Below are 13,193 nucleotides of genomic sequence, written 5' to 3'. Positions count from 1 at the left end.
GCACCAGAACTGCACATAATACACAGTATGAGACTCACTAGTGATCTATATAGTGACATAAGCACCAGAACTGCACATAATACACAAGATGAGACTCACTAGTGATCTATATAGTGACATAAGCACCAGAACTGCACACTATACACAAGATGAGACTCACTAGTGATCTATATAGTGACATAAGCACCAGACCTGCACACAGTACACAAGATGAGACTAACTAGTGATCTATATAGTGACATAAGCACCAGAACTGTACACAAGATGAGACTCATTAGTGATCTATATAGTGACATAAGCACCAGAACTGCACACAATACACAAGATGAGACTCACTAGTGATCTATATAGTGACATAAGCACCAGAACTGCACACAGTACACAAGATGAGACTAACTAGTGATCTATATAGTGACATAAGCACCAGAACTGCATACAGTACACAAGATGAGACTAACTAGTGATCTATATAGTGACATAAGCACCAGAACTGCACACAATACACAAGATGAGACTCACTAGTGATCTATATAGTGACATAAGCACCAGAACTGCACACAGTACACAAGATGAGACTAACTAGTGATCTATATAGTGACATAAGCACCAGAACTGCACACAATACACAAGATGAGACTCACTAGTGATCTATATAGTGACATAAGCACCAGAACTGCACACAGTACACAAGATGAGACTCACTAGTGATCTATATAGTGACATAAGCACCAGAACTGCATACAGTACACAAGATGAGACTAACTAGTGATCTATATAGAGACATAAGCACCAGAACTGCACACAATACACAAGGTGAGACTCACTAGTGATCTATATAGTGACATAAGCACCAGAACTGCACACAGTACACAAGATGAGACTAACTAGTGATCTATATAGTGACATAAGCACCAGAACTGCACACAGTACACAAGATGAGACTCACTAGTGATCTATATAGTGACATAAGCACCAGAACTGCACACAGTACACAAGATGAGACTCACTAGTGATCTATATAGTGACATAAGCACCAGAACTGCACACAATACACAAGATGAGACTCACTAGTGATCTATATAGTGACATAAGCACCAGAACTGCACACAGTACACAAGATGAGACTAACTAGTGATCTATATAGTGACATAAGCACCAGAACTGCACACAGTACACAAGATGAGACTAACTAGTGATCTATATAGTGACATAAGCACCAGAACTGCACACAGTACACAAGATGAGACTCACTAGTGATCTATATAGTGACATAAGCACCAGAACTGCACACAGTACACAAGATGAGACTAACTAGTGATCTATATAGTGACATAAGCACCAGAACTGCACACAGTACACAAGATGAGACTAACTAGTGATCTATATAGTGACATAAGCACCATAACTGCACACAATACACAAGATGAGACTAACTAGTGATCTATATAGTGACATAAGCACCAGAACTGCACACAATACACAAGATGAGACTCACTAGTGATCTATATAGTGACATAAGCACCAGAACTGCACACAGTACACAAGATGAGACTAACTAGTGATCTATATAGTGACATAAGCACCAGAACTGCACACAGTACACAAGATGAGACTCACTAGTGATCTATATAGTGACATAAGCACCAGAACTGCACATAATACACAAGATGAGACTAACTAGTGATCTATATAGTGACATAAGCACCAGAACTGCACACAATACACAAGATGAGACTAACTAGTGATCTATATAGTGACATAAGCACCAGAACTGCACATAATACACAAGATGAGACTAACTAGTGATCTATATAGTTACATAAGCACCAGAACTGCACACGGTACACAAGATGAGACTCACTAGTGATCTATATAGTGACATAAGCACCAGAACTGCACACAGTACACAAGATGAGACTCACTAGTGATCTATATAGTGACATAAGCACCAGAACTGCACACAATACACAAGATGAGACTCACTAGTGATCTATATAGTGGCATAAGCACCAGAACTGCACACAGTACACAAGATGAGACTCACTAGTGATCTATATAGTGACATAAGCACCAGAACAGCACACTATACACAAGATGACTCACTAGTGATCTATATAGTGACATAAGCACCAGAACTGCACACAGTACACAAGATGAGACTCACTAGTGATCTATATAGTGACATAAGCACCAGAACTGCACACAGTACACAAGATGAGACTCACTAGTGATCTATATAGTGACATAAGCACCAGAACTGCACACAGTACACAAGATGAGACTAACTAGTGATCTATATAGTGACATAAGCACCAGAACTGCACACAGTACACAAGATGAGACTAACTAGTGATCTATATAGTGACATAAGCACCATAACTGCACACAATACACAAGATGAGACTCACTAGTGATCTATATAGTGACATAAGCACCAGAACTGCACACAGTACACAAGATGAGACTAACTAGTAATCTATATAGTGACATAAGCACCAGAACTGCACACTATACACAAGATGAGACTCACAAGTGATCTATATAGTGACATAAGCACCAGAACTGCACACAGTACACAAGATGAGACTTACTAGTGATCTATATAGTGACATAAGCACCAGAACTGCACACAGTACACAAGATGAGATTAACTAGTGATCTATATAGTGACATAAGCACCAGAACTGCACACAGTACACAAGATGAGACTAACTAGTAATCTATATAGTGACATAAGCACCAGAACTGCACACAGTACACAAGATGAGACTCACTATTGATCTATATAGTGACATAAGCACCAGAACCGCACACAATACACAGTATGAGACTCACTAGTGATCTATATAGTGACATCAGCACCAGAACTGCACACAGTACACAAGATGAGACTCACTAGTGATCTATATAGTGACATAAGCACCAGAACTGCACACAGTACACAAGATGAGACTCACTAGTGATCTATATAGTGACATAAGCACCAGAACTGCACACAGTACACAAGATGAGACTAACTAGTGATCTATATAGTGACATAAGCACCAGAACTGCACACAGTACACAACTCACTAGTGATCTATATAGTGACATAAGCACCAGAACTGCACACAGTACACAAGATGAGACTTACTAGTGATCTATATAGTGACATAAGCACCAGAACTGCACACAGTACACAAGATGAGACTAACTAGTGATCTATATAGTGACATAAGCACCAGAACTGCACACAGTACATAAGATGAGACTCACTATTGATCTATATAGTGACATAAGCACCAGAACTGCACACAATACACAAGATGAGACTAACTAGTGATCTATATGGTGACATAAGCACCAGAACTGCACATAATACACAAGATGAGACTCACTAGTGATCTATATAGTGACATAAGCACCAGAACTGCACATAATACACAAGATGAGACTAACTAGTGATCTATATAGTGACATAAGCACCAGAACTGCACACAATACACAAGATGAGACTCATTATTGATCTATATAGTGACATAAGCACCAGAACTGCACACAGTACACAAGATGAGACTCACTAGTGATCTATATAGTGACATAAGCACCAGAACTGCACACAGTACACAAGATGAGACTAACTAGTGATCTATATAGTGACATAAGCACCGGAACTGCACACAGTACACAAGATGAGACTTACTAGTGATCTATATAGTGACATAAGCACCAGAACTGCACACAGTACACAAGATGAGATTAACTAGTGATCTATATAGTGACATAAGCACCAGAACTGCACACAGTACACAAGATGAGACTAACTAGTAATCTATATAGTGACATAAGCACCAGAACTGCACACAGTACACAAGATGAGACTCACTATTGATCTATATAGTGACATAAGCACCAGAACCGCACACAATACACAGTATGAGACTCACTAGTGATCTATATAGTGACATCAGCACCAGAACTGCACACAGTACACAAGATGAGACTCACTAGTGATCTATATAGTGACATCAGCACCAGAACTGCACACAGTACACAAGATGAGACTCACTAGTGATCTATATAGTGACATAAGCACCAGAACTGCACACAGTACACAAGATGAGACTCACTAGTGATCTATATAGTGACATAAGCACCAGAACTGCACACAATACACAAGATGAGACTAACTATTGATCTATATAGTGACATAAGCACCAGAACTGCACACAATACACAAGATGAGACTCATTATTGATCTATATAGTGACATAAGCACCAGAACTGCACACAGTACACAAGATGAGACTCACTAGTGATCTATATAGTGACATAAGCACCAGAACTGCACACAGTACACAAGATGAGACTAACTAGTGATCTATATAGTGACATAAGCACCGGAACTGCACACAGTACACAAGATGAGACTTACTAGTGATCTATATAGTGATATAAGCACCAGAACTGCACACAATACACAAGATGAGACTCATTAGTGATCTATATAGTGATATAAGCACCAGAACTGCACACAGTACACAAGATGAGACTCACTAGTGATCTATATAGTGACATAAGCACCAGAACTGCACACAGTACACAAGATGAGACTCGCTAGTGATCTATATAGTGACATAAGCCCCAGAACTGCACACAATACACAAGATGAGACTCACTAGTGATCTATATAGTGAATTAAGCACCAGAACTGCACACAGTACACAAGATGAGACTAACTAGTGATCTATATAGTGACATAAGCACCAGAACTGCACACAGTACACAAGATGAGACTCACTAGTGATCTATATAGTGACATAAGCACCAGAACTGCACACAGTACACAAGATGAGACTCACTAGTAATCTATATAGTGACATAAGCACCAGAACTGCACACAGTACACAAGATGAGACTCACTAGTGATCTATATAGTGACATAAGCACCAGAACTGCACACAGTACACAAGATGAGACTCACTAGTGATCTATATAGTGACATAAGCACCAGAACTGCACACAGTACACAAGATGAGATTAACTAGTGATCTATATAGTGACATAAGCACCAGAACTGCACACAGTACACAAGATGAGACTCACTAGTGATCTATATAGTGACATAAGCACCAGAACAGCACACAGTACACAAGATGAGACTAACTAGTGATCTGTATAGTGACATAAGCACCATAACTGCACACAATACACAAGATGAGACTAACTAGTGATCTATATAGTGACATAAGCACCAGAACTGCACACAGTACACAAGATGAGACTCACTAGTGATCTATATAGTGACATAAGCACCAGAACTGCACACAATACACAAGATGAGACTCACTAGTGATCTATATAGTGACATAAGCACCAGAACTGCACACAGTACACAAGATGAGACTCACTAGTGATCTATATAGTGACATAAGCACCAGAACTGCACACAATGCACAAGATGAGACTAACTAGTGATCTATATAGTGACATAAGCACCATAACTGCACACAATACACAAGATGAGACTCACTAGTGATCTATATAGTGACATAAGCACCAGAACTGCACACAGTACACAAGATGAGACTCACTAGTGATCTATATAGTGACATAAGCACCAGAACTGCACACAGTACACAAGATGAGACTCACTAGTGATCTATTTAGTGACATAAGCACCAGAACTGCACACAGTACACAAGATGAGACTTACTAGTGATCTATATAGTGATATAAGCACCAGAACTGCACACAATACACAAGATGAGACTCATTAGTGATCTATATAGTGATATAAGCACCAGAACTGCACACAGTACACAAGATGAGACTTACTAGTGATCTATATAGTGATATAAGCACCAGAACTGCACACAATACACAAGATGAGACTCATTAGTGATCTATATAGTGATATAAGCACCAGAACTGCACACAGTACACAAGATGAGACTCACTAGTGATCTATATAGTGACATAAGCACCAGAACTGCACACAGTACACAAGATGAGACTCGCTAGTGATCTATATAGTGACATAAGCCCCAGAACTGCACACAATACACTAGATGAGACTCACTAGTGATCTATATAGTGAATTAAGCACCAGAACTGCACACAGTACACAAGATGAGACTAACTAGTGATCTATATAGTGACATAAGCACCAGAACTGCACACAGTACACAAGATGAGACTCACTAGTGATCTATATAGTGACATAAGCACCAGAACTGCACACAGTACACAAGATGAGACTCACTAGTGATCTATATAGTGACATAAGCACCAGAACTGCACACAGTACACAAGATGAGACTCACTAGTGATATACATATAGTGACATAAGCACCAGAACTGCGCACAGTACACAAGATGAGACTCACTAGTGATCTATATAGTGACATAAGCACCAGAACTGCACACAATACACAAGATGAGACTCACTAGTAATCTATATAGTGACATAAGCACAAGAACTGCACACAATACACAAGATGAGACTCACTAGTGATCTATATAGTGAATTAAGCACCAGAACTGCACACAGTACACAAGATGAGACTAATTAGTGATCTATATAGTGACAAAAGAAGCCCCCTAATTCTGCTGAAAATACTTCTTCATATACACCCAGCATCCTATGACCCAATCTGATTTTACTGCATTGTTTGCTCAGATTTTCTTACACTTCCCATGTCCTGTGCGTACCTCTTGTTCTGTCAGTTTTGTGCCATTTGATGTTTGTCAGGGTTCTAATTGTATCGTTTTGCACTTTTTAACATTACATTTAAGATTCCACTTATTTGGCCAATCGTTTAGTTCAGGGCTTGACTCCCAGGTGTCATGGGTCCCCCCTTCTACCCCCACCAGCCACCCCTAGATACAGGTAAAATATGAGCACAAATGTTGGTCTGGCTTCTAGATTTGTAACAAACTTGTTGAGCCCTGTTGGTTTTTTATATTTATATCCCTGTTCACTCGATTCCCTCCTACTGACACATGAATGCTATTGCTGCCATTTATTAACTCTTCATGCATTAAATCATTTTGCTTTAGATTGAACATGGATTTAGAAGAGACTTTGATGAGAAACATGATGAGTATCTGATATTACTTCAGCAGCGAAACAGGTAATCAATACTCTTGTAATAATATATGTAACCAACCTGCCTCCATCTTGTCTTTAGTTCTCGGTCTGATATCTATTCAGCCATTCTGAACTAACACTGACCTTTATTATGCTATAAAACTAAGTCTTCTGATTTATGCTGTTACAGGGAAACCTGTATATCTCATAACTTTGTGTAGCTTAGCATTTACTTTGTTAAACATGCTCCCACCACATATCTTAGCTCAGGCAGATGTGTGCTTATCCTAACAGCTTTGTCTCTTATTAAACAAACAATCCTATGTCTGAAACTTGTAATTTTCCACTAATTATGTTGCAAAAATGGGCGTGTAGGAAGCCCTTCTGTGTCAATTTACTGTGTATGTGATGTATTATATATAACGGCAGCGTTGTTTATAATAAACAGAGCCGACTTAGACTGTATTCTGTGCGTGTCTGATTTTGCTCTCCAAGGCCTTGTATGGTCAGTGACATGTTGTACCCAGCCTCAGAGATGACCTTTAACCACTCCTCAACAACAATTATGCTTTAGGCCTTCACTGTAATGGGGACCAAAGCTGTGTATATCATTGTATTTCTGTTCCTTAAAAAAAAAAAAAAAAAAAACCTTTTCTAATAGCTTATGACTTGAAATAGATTATTTTTTGTTGTCACCCACATCATGGGTTTTCAGTGTTTTGCATTTAACTTCAGTCTCGGGGTTTGAGAAAATGTAATATAATTGAATTATTTGTGAAATTGGAGCATTGTTATAAAAATACAGATGTGGCTGAAAGTATTGGTACCTTCCACTTTTTTAGGAATACGCACAATTTTCTCTGAACTAAGTAAAGATTGTCAAAAGTATTTAGGATTCACCTTTCTTTATTTCAAATGTAATAGAACAGAAGCTCCACTTTAAACGGTAAAACAAATGAGTGGTACGGACTAAAACATTGGTACTCTTAACCTAATGTTTCGTAGCACAGCCTTTGGAGACAAAAATGTGTGTGTGTGTGTGTGTAATATATATATATATATATATATATATATATATATATATATATATATATATATATATATATATATATATATATATATAATTATGTATTTCCAATAAAAATACTATATTCCTGTTATATATTTTAGAATACAATATTAATTATGACTATCTTCGCAGTAACCTCCAACGTGTTATATTTTATCTAAGGTTACAGATATAATTAAAACTATCTCAGCGATAACCTCCACTATATTTGTATTATTTTTCAGTAGTTCTTAAACACGGCTAATTATATTTGTGGAGTAAAGAGGATTCAGTTTGGAAAATATATACAGATTTATTATACATTAAACAAGATATTAACAAGCGATATACCATTTAATTATACACAAAACAAACTCTCTGATACAATATGAAATAAAATATGCTACTACACTTTGCTTTGATCCTATGGGTATAAATCTAACAGTGAAGTCTATAACAAGGTAAAATTAAATCCCCATGAACCAATTATGCAATATGTGTTACGAACAACCGTTATTTAATACAATCTTAGCCAATATTATCATTAAAATTAGGTTTTGGTAACTTAAAAATACAATGCAATCAGTCAGATTCAGATTGTATATCTACAGCCAAAGTAATGCATAAAAACCTCTAATGCCTCAAAAAGTCTCAACTTTAAGGAATATAAAACTACTAAAATAAACACCAGGTTTGTTCTTAAAATAAATTGAATTAAGTGAACGCGATCTGTAACAAGAATTTTTGATATTGGTAGCTGAACTAGATTCCTAGACAAATATGACCCAGTCTATGGGGGTAAGTACATATAAAAATTGGGCCTATAATCATCTAATACAAATCTTAATAAGGACCTTAAATGCAACAACTGCTTATATATATAATTAAAGACTTTTTATACTTTCCTCAAATGTTTGCTCCTCCAAGCCCTGGGTTATCACTAGTCAAGCTGTGTGTTTCCCCTACATCTGGTCCCACAAAATCTCTTAGTCCGCAGGGAATACAGGCAATAATTTCCAAGGATATCAAAAATATAGAATGGGTACAACCAGGATTCAAAATTCTATTTCAGAGGAAAATTGGACAGCTTATCCACCCTTCTTTCATGCAACCCAGAGTGTCCTGTGTCACAATTTATCCTGAACTATAACTCTGCCCTAATCTCTAACAGCCATTCACAGATGTGTGAGGATCTGTAATGCTTTGATTGGATGGATGCTAATTAAAGGGCCATTATACACTCATTTTTTCTTTGCATAAATGTTTTGTAGATGATCTATTTATAAACCCCATAAAGTTAGTTTTTTTAAAAATGTATAATTTTGCTTATTTTTAAAGAAGATTGCTCTGATTTTCAGACTCCTAACCAAGCCCCAAAGTTTTATTTGAATACCGTCAGCTACCTTCTCCAGCTTGCTCCTGTTTGTGTAAAGGGTCTTTTCATATGCAAAAGAAGGGGGAAGGGGGGAGTGTCTTATTTCCCACTTGCAGTGGGCTTTCCAACTGCCTTTTCAACAGAGCTAAACTGAAAGCTTCTAAGTATGTTTTTAAACCATTTTATACTGGATTTTTATATCGGTATCTGTGCATCTTATTCTTTATAGTAGTGTCTATTACATGCAGTTATATGAAAATGAGTGTATGCTGTCCCTTTAACTTTTGGGAATAATTTCCCCATGTTAAATATAGCGGGTTGTACTTTTACTAATTCACCACAAGATGGCGATGGTGAGTTGTGCTATAAAAGTGAACTTGTGTACCTTTCTCATATTTATTCTTCTTAGGACTTATTTTTATATACCCCTGTTAAAATGTCAGGTTTCTGTGATGTAAAAAAATGAGACAAAGATAAATCATTTCAGAACTTTTTCCACCTTTAATGTGACCTATAAACTACACAACTCAATTGAAAAACAATCGGAAATCTTTAAGGTGGAGGGAAGTAAACAAAAAAAACTAAAATAATGTGGTTATAACTGGGGATGTAGCTGTGTTCAGAATTAAGCAATCACACTCAAAACCATGTTAAATAAGAGTCATCACACACCTTCCATAATTTAAAGTGCCTCTGATTAACCCTGAATAAAGTTCAGCTGTTCTAGTAGGTCTTTCCTGACATTTTCTTAGTCACGTCCGACACAAAAGCCATGGTCCGCAGAGAGCTTCCAAAGCATCAGAGGGATCTCATTGTTAAAAGGTATCAGTCAAGAGAAGGGTACAAAAGAATTTCCAAGGCCTTAGATATACCATGGAACACAGTTAAGACAGTCATCATCAAGTGGAGAACATATGGCAAAACAATGACATTACCAAGAACTGGATGTCCCTCCAAAATTGATGAAAAGACGAGAAGAAAACTGGTCTGGGAGGCTACCAAGAGGCCTACAGCAACGTTAAAGGAGCTGCAGGAATATCTGGCAAGTACTGGCTGTGTAGTACATGTGACAACAATCTCCCATATTCTTCATATGTTTGGGCTTTGGGGTAGACGGCAAGACGGAAGCCTTTTCTTACGAAGAAAAACATCCAAGCCCAGCTAAATTTAGCAAAAACACATCTGAAGTCTCCCAAAAGCATGTGAGAAAAGGTGTTATGGTCTGATGAAACCAAGGTTGAACTTTTTGGCAATAATTCCAAAAGATATGTTTGGCGCAAAGACAACACTGCATATCACCAAAAGAACACCATGCCCACAGTGAAGCATGGTGGTGGTAGCATCATGCTTTGGGTCTGTTTTTCTTCAGCTGGAACTGGGGCCTTATTCAAGGTAGAGGGAATTATGAACATTTCCAAATACCAGTCAATATTGGCACAAAACCTTCAGGCTTCTGCTAGAAAGCTGAACATGAAGAGGAACTTCATATTTCAGCATGACAACGACCCAAAGCATACATCCAAATCAACAAAGGAATGGCTTCACCAGAAGAAGATTAAAGTTTTGGAATGGCCCAGCCAGAGCCCAGACCTGAATCCAATCGAAAATATGTGGGGTGATCTGCAGAGGGCTGTGCACAGGAGATGCCCTCAAAATCTGACAGATTTGGAGTGTTTTTGCAAAGAAGAGTGGGCAAATCTTGCCAAGTCAAGATGTGCCATGCTGATAGTCTCATACCCAAAAAGACTGAGTGCTGTAATAAAATCAAAAGGTGCTCCAACAAAGTATTAGTTTACTTTGCACACTTATGCAACCATATTATTTTCTTTTTAAAGATACGATGAGTCCATGGATTTCATCCTTACTTGTGGGATATCGCCTCCTGGTCAGCAGGAGGAGGCAAAGAGCACCACAGCAGAGCTGTATATATAGCTCCTCCCTTCCCTCCCACTACAGTTATTCTCTTGGCCTGTGTTAGTGATAGGAAGAGGTAAAGTGAGGTGTTAGTTTATATTCTTCAATCAAGAGTTTATTATTTTTAAAATGGTACCAGTGAGTGCTATTTTATTATAGGCTGTAGCCGTATTCCTTGTCAGCCTCTAGAATAGAGCTACAGGTGGCTTTAAAGCAATGGGAACTGGTGGGACTTAACTTTCACTGCGCCTCCCATACTAGTGCTGCCCTTCTGATGATGGTCTTAGCAGATATTAACTAAAGCCCTTTCTGTGTCCACAGGGGCAGGTAGGCGCCTCAGCAGAGCTGTTGAGGTGAGGTGCTGTTTGTGTTAAATTCTCTTGGTGCTGATATCGTTTAACTTTTTACAGTAACAAAGAAAAATTGTTAAACATTTTTTTTCTTAAAGGCACAGTATCTTGTCAGGATCAAAAATATACTGACAAGTATTTAGTTTGTGCTGATATTTCCGTACTATTTGGCCATAAATTGAGAAACTCTACTTTAAAGACCAACTTTTTTCTTGCTTTCTGTTGTCATGGAGTCAGATGATATCCAGACTGTAACATGTTCCATGTGTTTGGATGCCACTGTGGATGGAGTATGCCGCAGCTTTCTCCCCAAGCGTCACAGCCCTTAACGCCCGCTCAAGCGGTGCCGTGTATTTCACCAATTTCTGCAGCAATTACGTTAAAAGACATAGCTGCAGTGATGTCCTCTACACTTTCTGATGCGTTATCTACTTTTCCTATGTCGCACGGCAAGCGTACAAGAAGTGACAACTATGTAGTCAATACAGCCTCTGATACTATGATGGCGATTGCGGAAGTACCCTCCCGGGGTTCTGAGTTGGAGAGTACAGAGGTCCTATCCGAAGGTGAACTTTCTGAATCAGGGAGTGCTTTGCCTCTGACTGATTCTGAAGTGGTTTCTTTCAGGTTTAAGCTTGAACACCTCCGTTTATTACTGAGGGAGGTGTTGGTTACTCTGGATGATTGTGACTCAATAGTGGTTCCTCCAGAGAAATTGAGTAAGTTGGACAGATACTTGGAAGTTCCTTCTTACTCAGATGTCTTTCCAGTTCCAAAGAGGACTTCAGAGATTATTGCAAAAGAATGGGAGAGACCAGGCATTCCCTTCTCCTGTTTTTAAAAAGATGTACCCTATAGCCGATGCTATTAGGGATTCTTGGCAGACGGTCCCTAAAGTAGAGGGAGCTGTTTCTACTCTGGCCAAGCGTACTACTATTCCTATCGAGGATAGTTGTGCTTTCAAGGACCCTATGGATAAGAAGTTAGAGGGTCTCCTTAAGAAAATTTACGTTCACCAGGGATTCCTATTGCAATCAGCGGCTTGCATTGTTACAGTCACCAGTGCGGCCGCTTATTGGTTTGATGCTCTGGAAGAGTCTCTTAAGACTGAGACTCATTTGGAAGAGATACAGGATCAGATTAAAGCTCTTAAATTGGCTAATTTGTTTATTACAGATGCTTCTCTGCAGATTACTAAATTGGCGGCTAAGAGTTCGGGCTTTGCCATCTTAGCACGCAGGGCTTTATGGTTAAAGTCTTGGTCTGCGGATGTGTCATCCAAGTCTAAGCTTTTGGCTATTCCTTACAAGGGGAAGACCCTGTTCGGGCCCGACTTGAAGGAAATTATTTCTGACATCACGGGAGGCAAGGGTCATCTCCTCCCGCAGGATAAAAAGTCCAAACAGAGAGGTCGACAAAGTAATTTTCGTTCCT

General features: G+C 38.6%; 1 protein-coding gene across 1 annotated transcript in view; it reads left to right on the top strand.

Annotated features, from left to right (window-relative positions):
• The window catches only part of KATNIP (katanin interacting protein), a 362,447-nt gene that overhangs the window by 47,145 nt on the left and 302,109 nt on the right, over window positions 1-13,193 (top strand). Inside the window, exon 3 of the mRNA XM_053694469.1 lies at window positions 7,042-7,115. Within this exon, the coding sequence (XP_053550444.1) occupies window positions 7,042-7,115 (74 nt within the window). The remainder of the gene's footprint in view (window positions 1-7,041; window positions 7,116-13,193) is intronic.

The sequence above is a fragment of the Bombina bombina genome, chromosome 11 (genome assembly GCF_027579735.1).
Source record: "Bombina bombina isolate aBomBom1 chromosome 11, aBomBom1.pri, whole genome shotgun sequence".
Taxonomy (NCBI): Eukaryota; Metazoa; Chordata; class Amphibia; order Anura; family Bombinatoridae; genus Bombina; species Bombina bombina.
The sequence above is the reverse complement of the archived record's forward strand: the minus strand, read 5'-3'. Positions and strand labels throughout refer to the sequence as shown.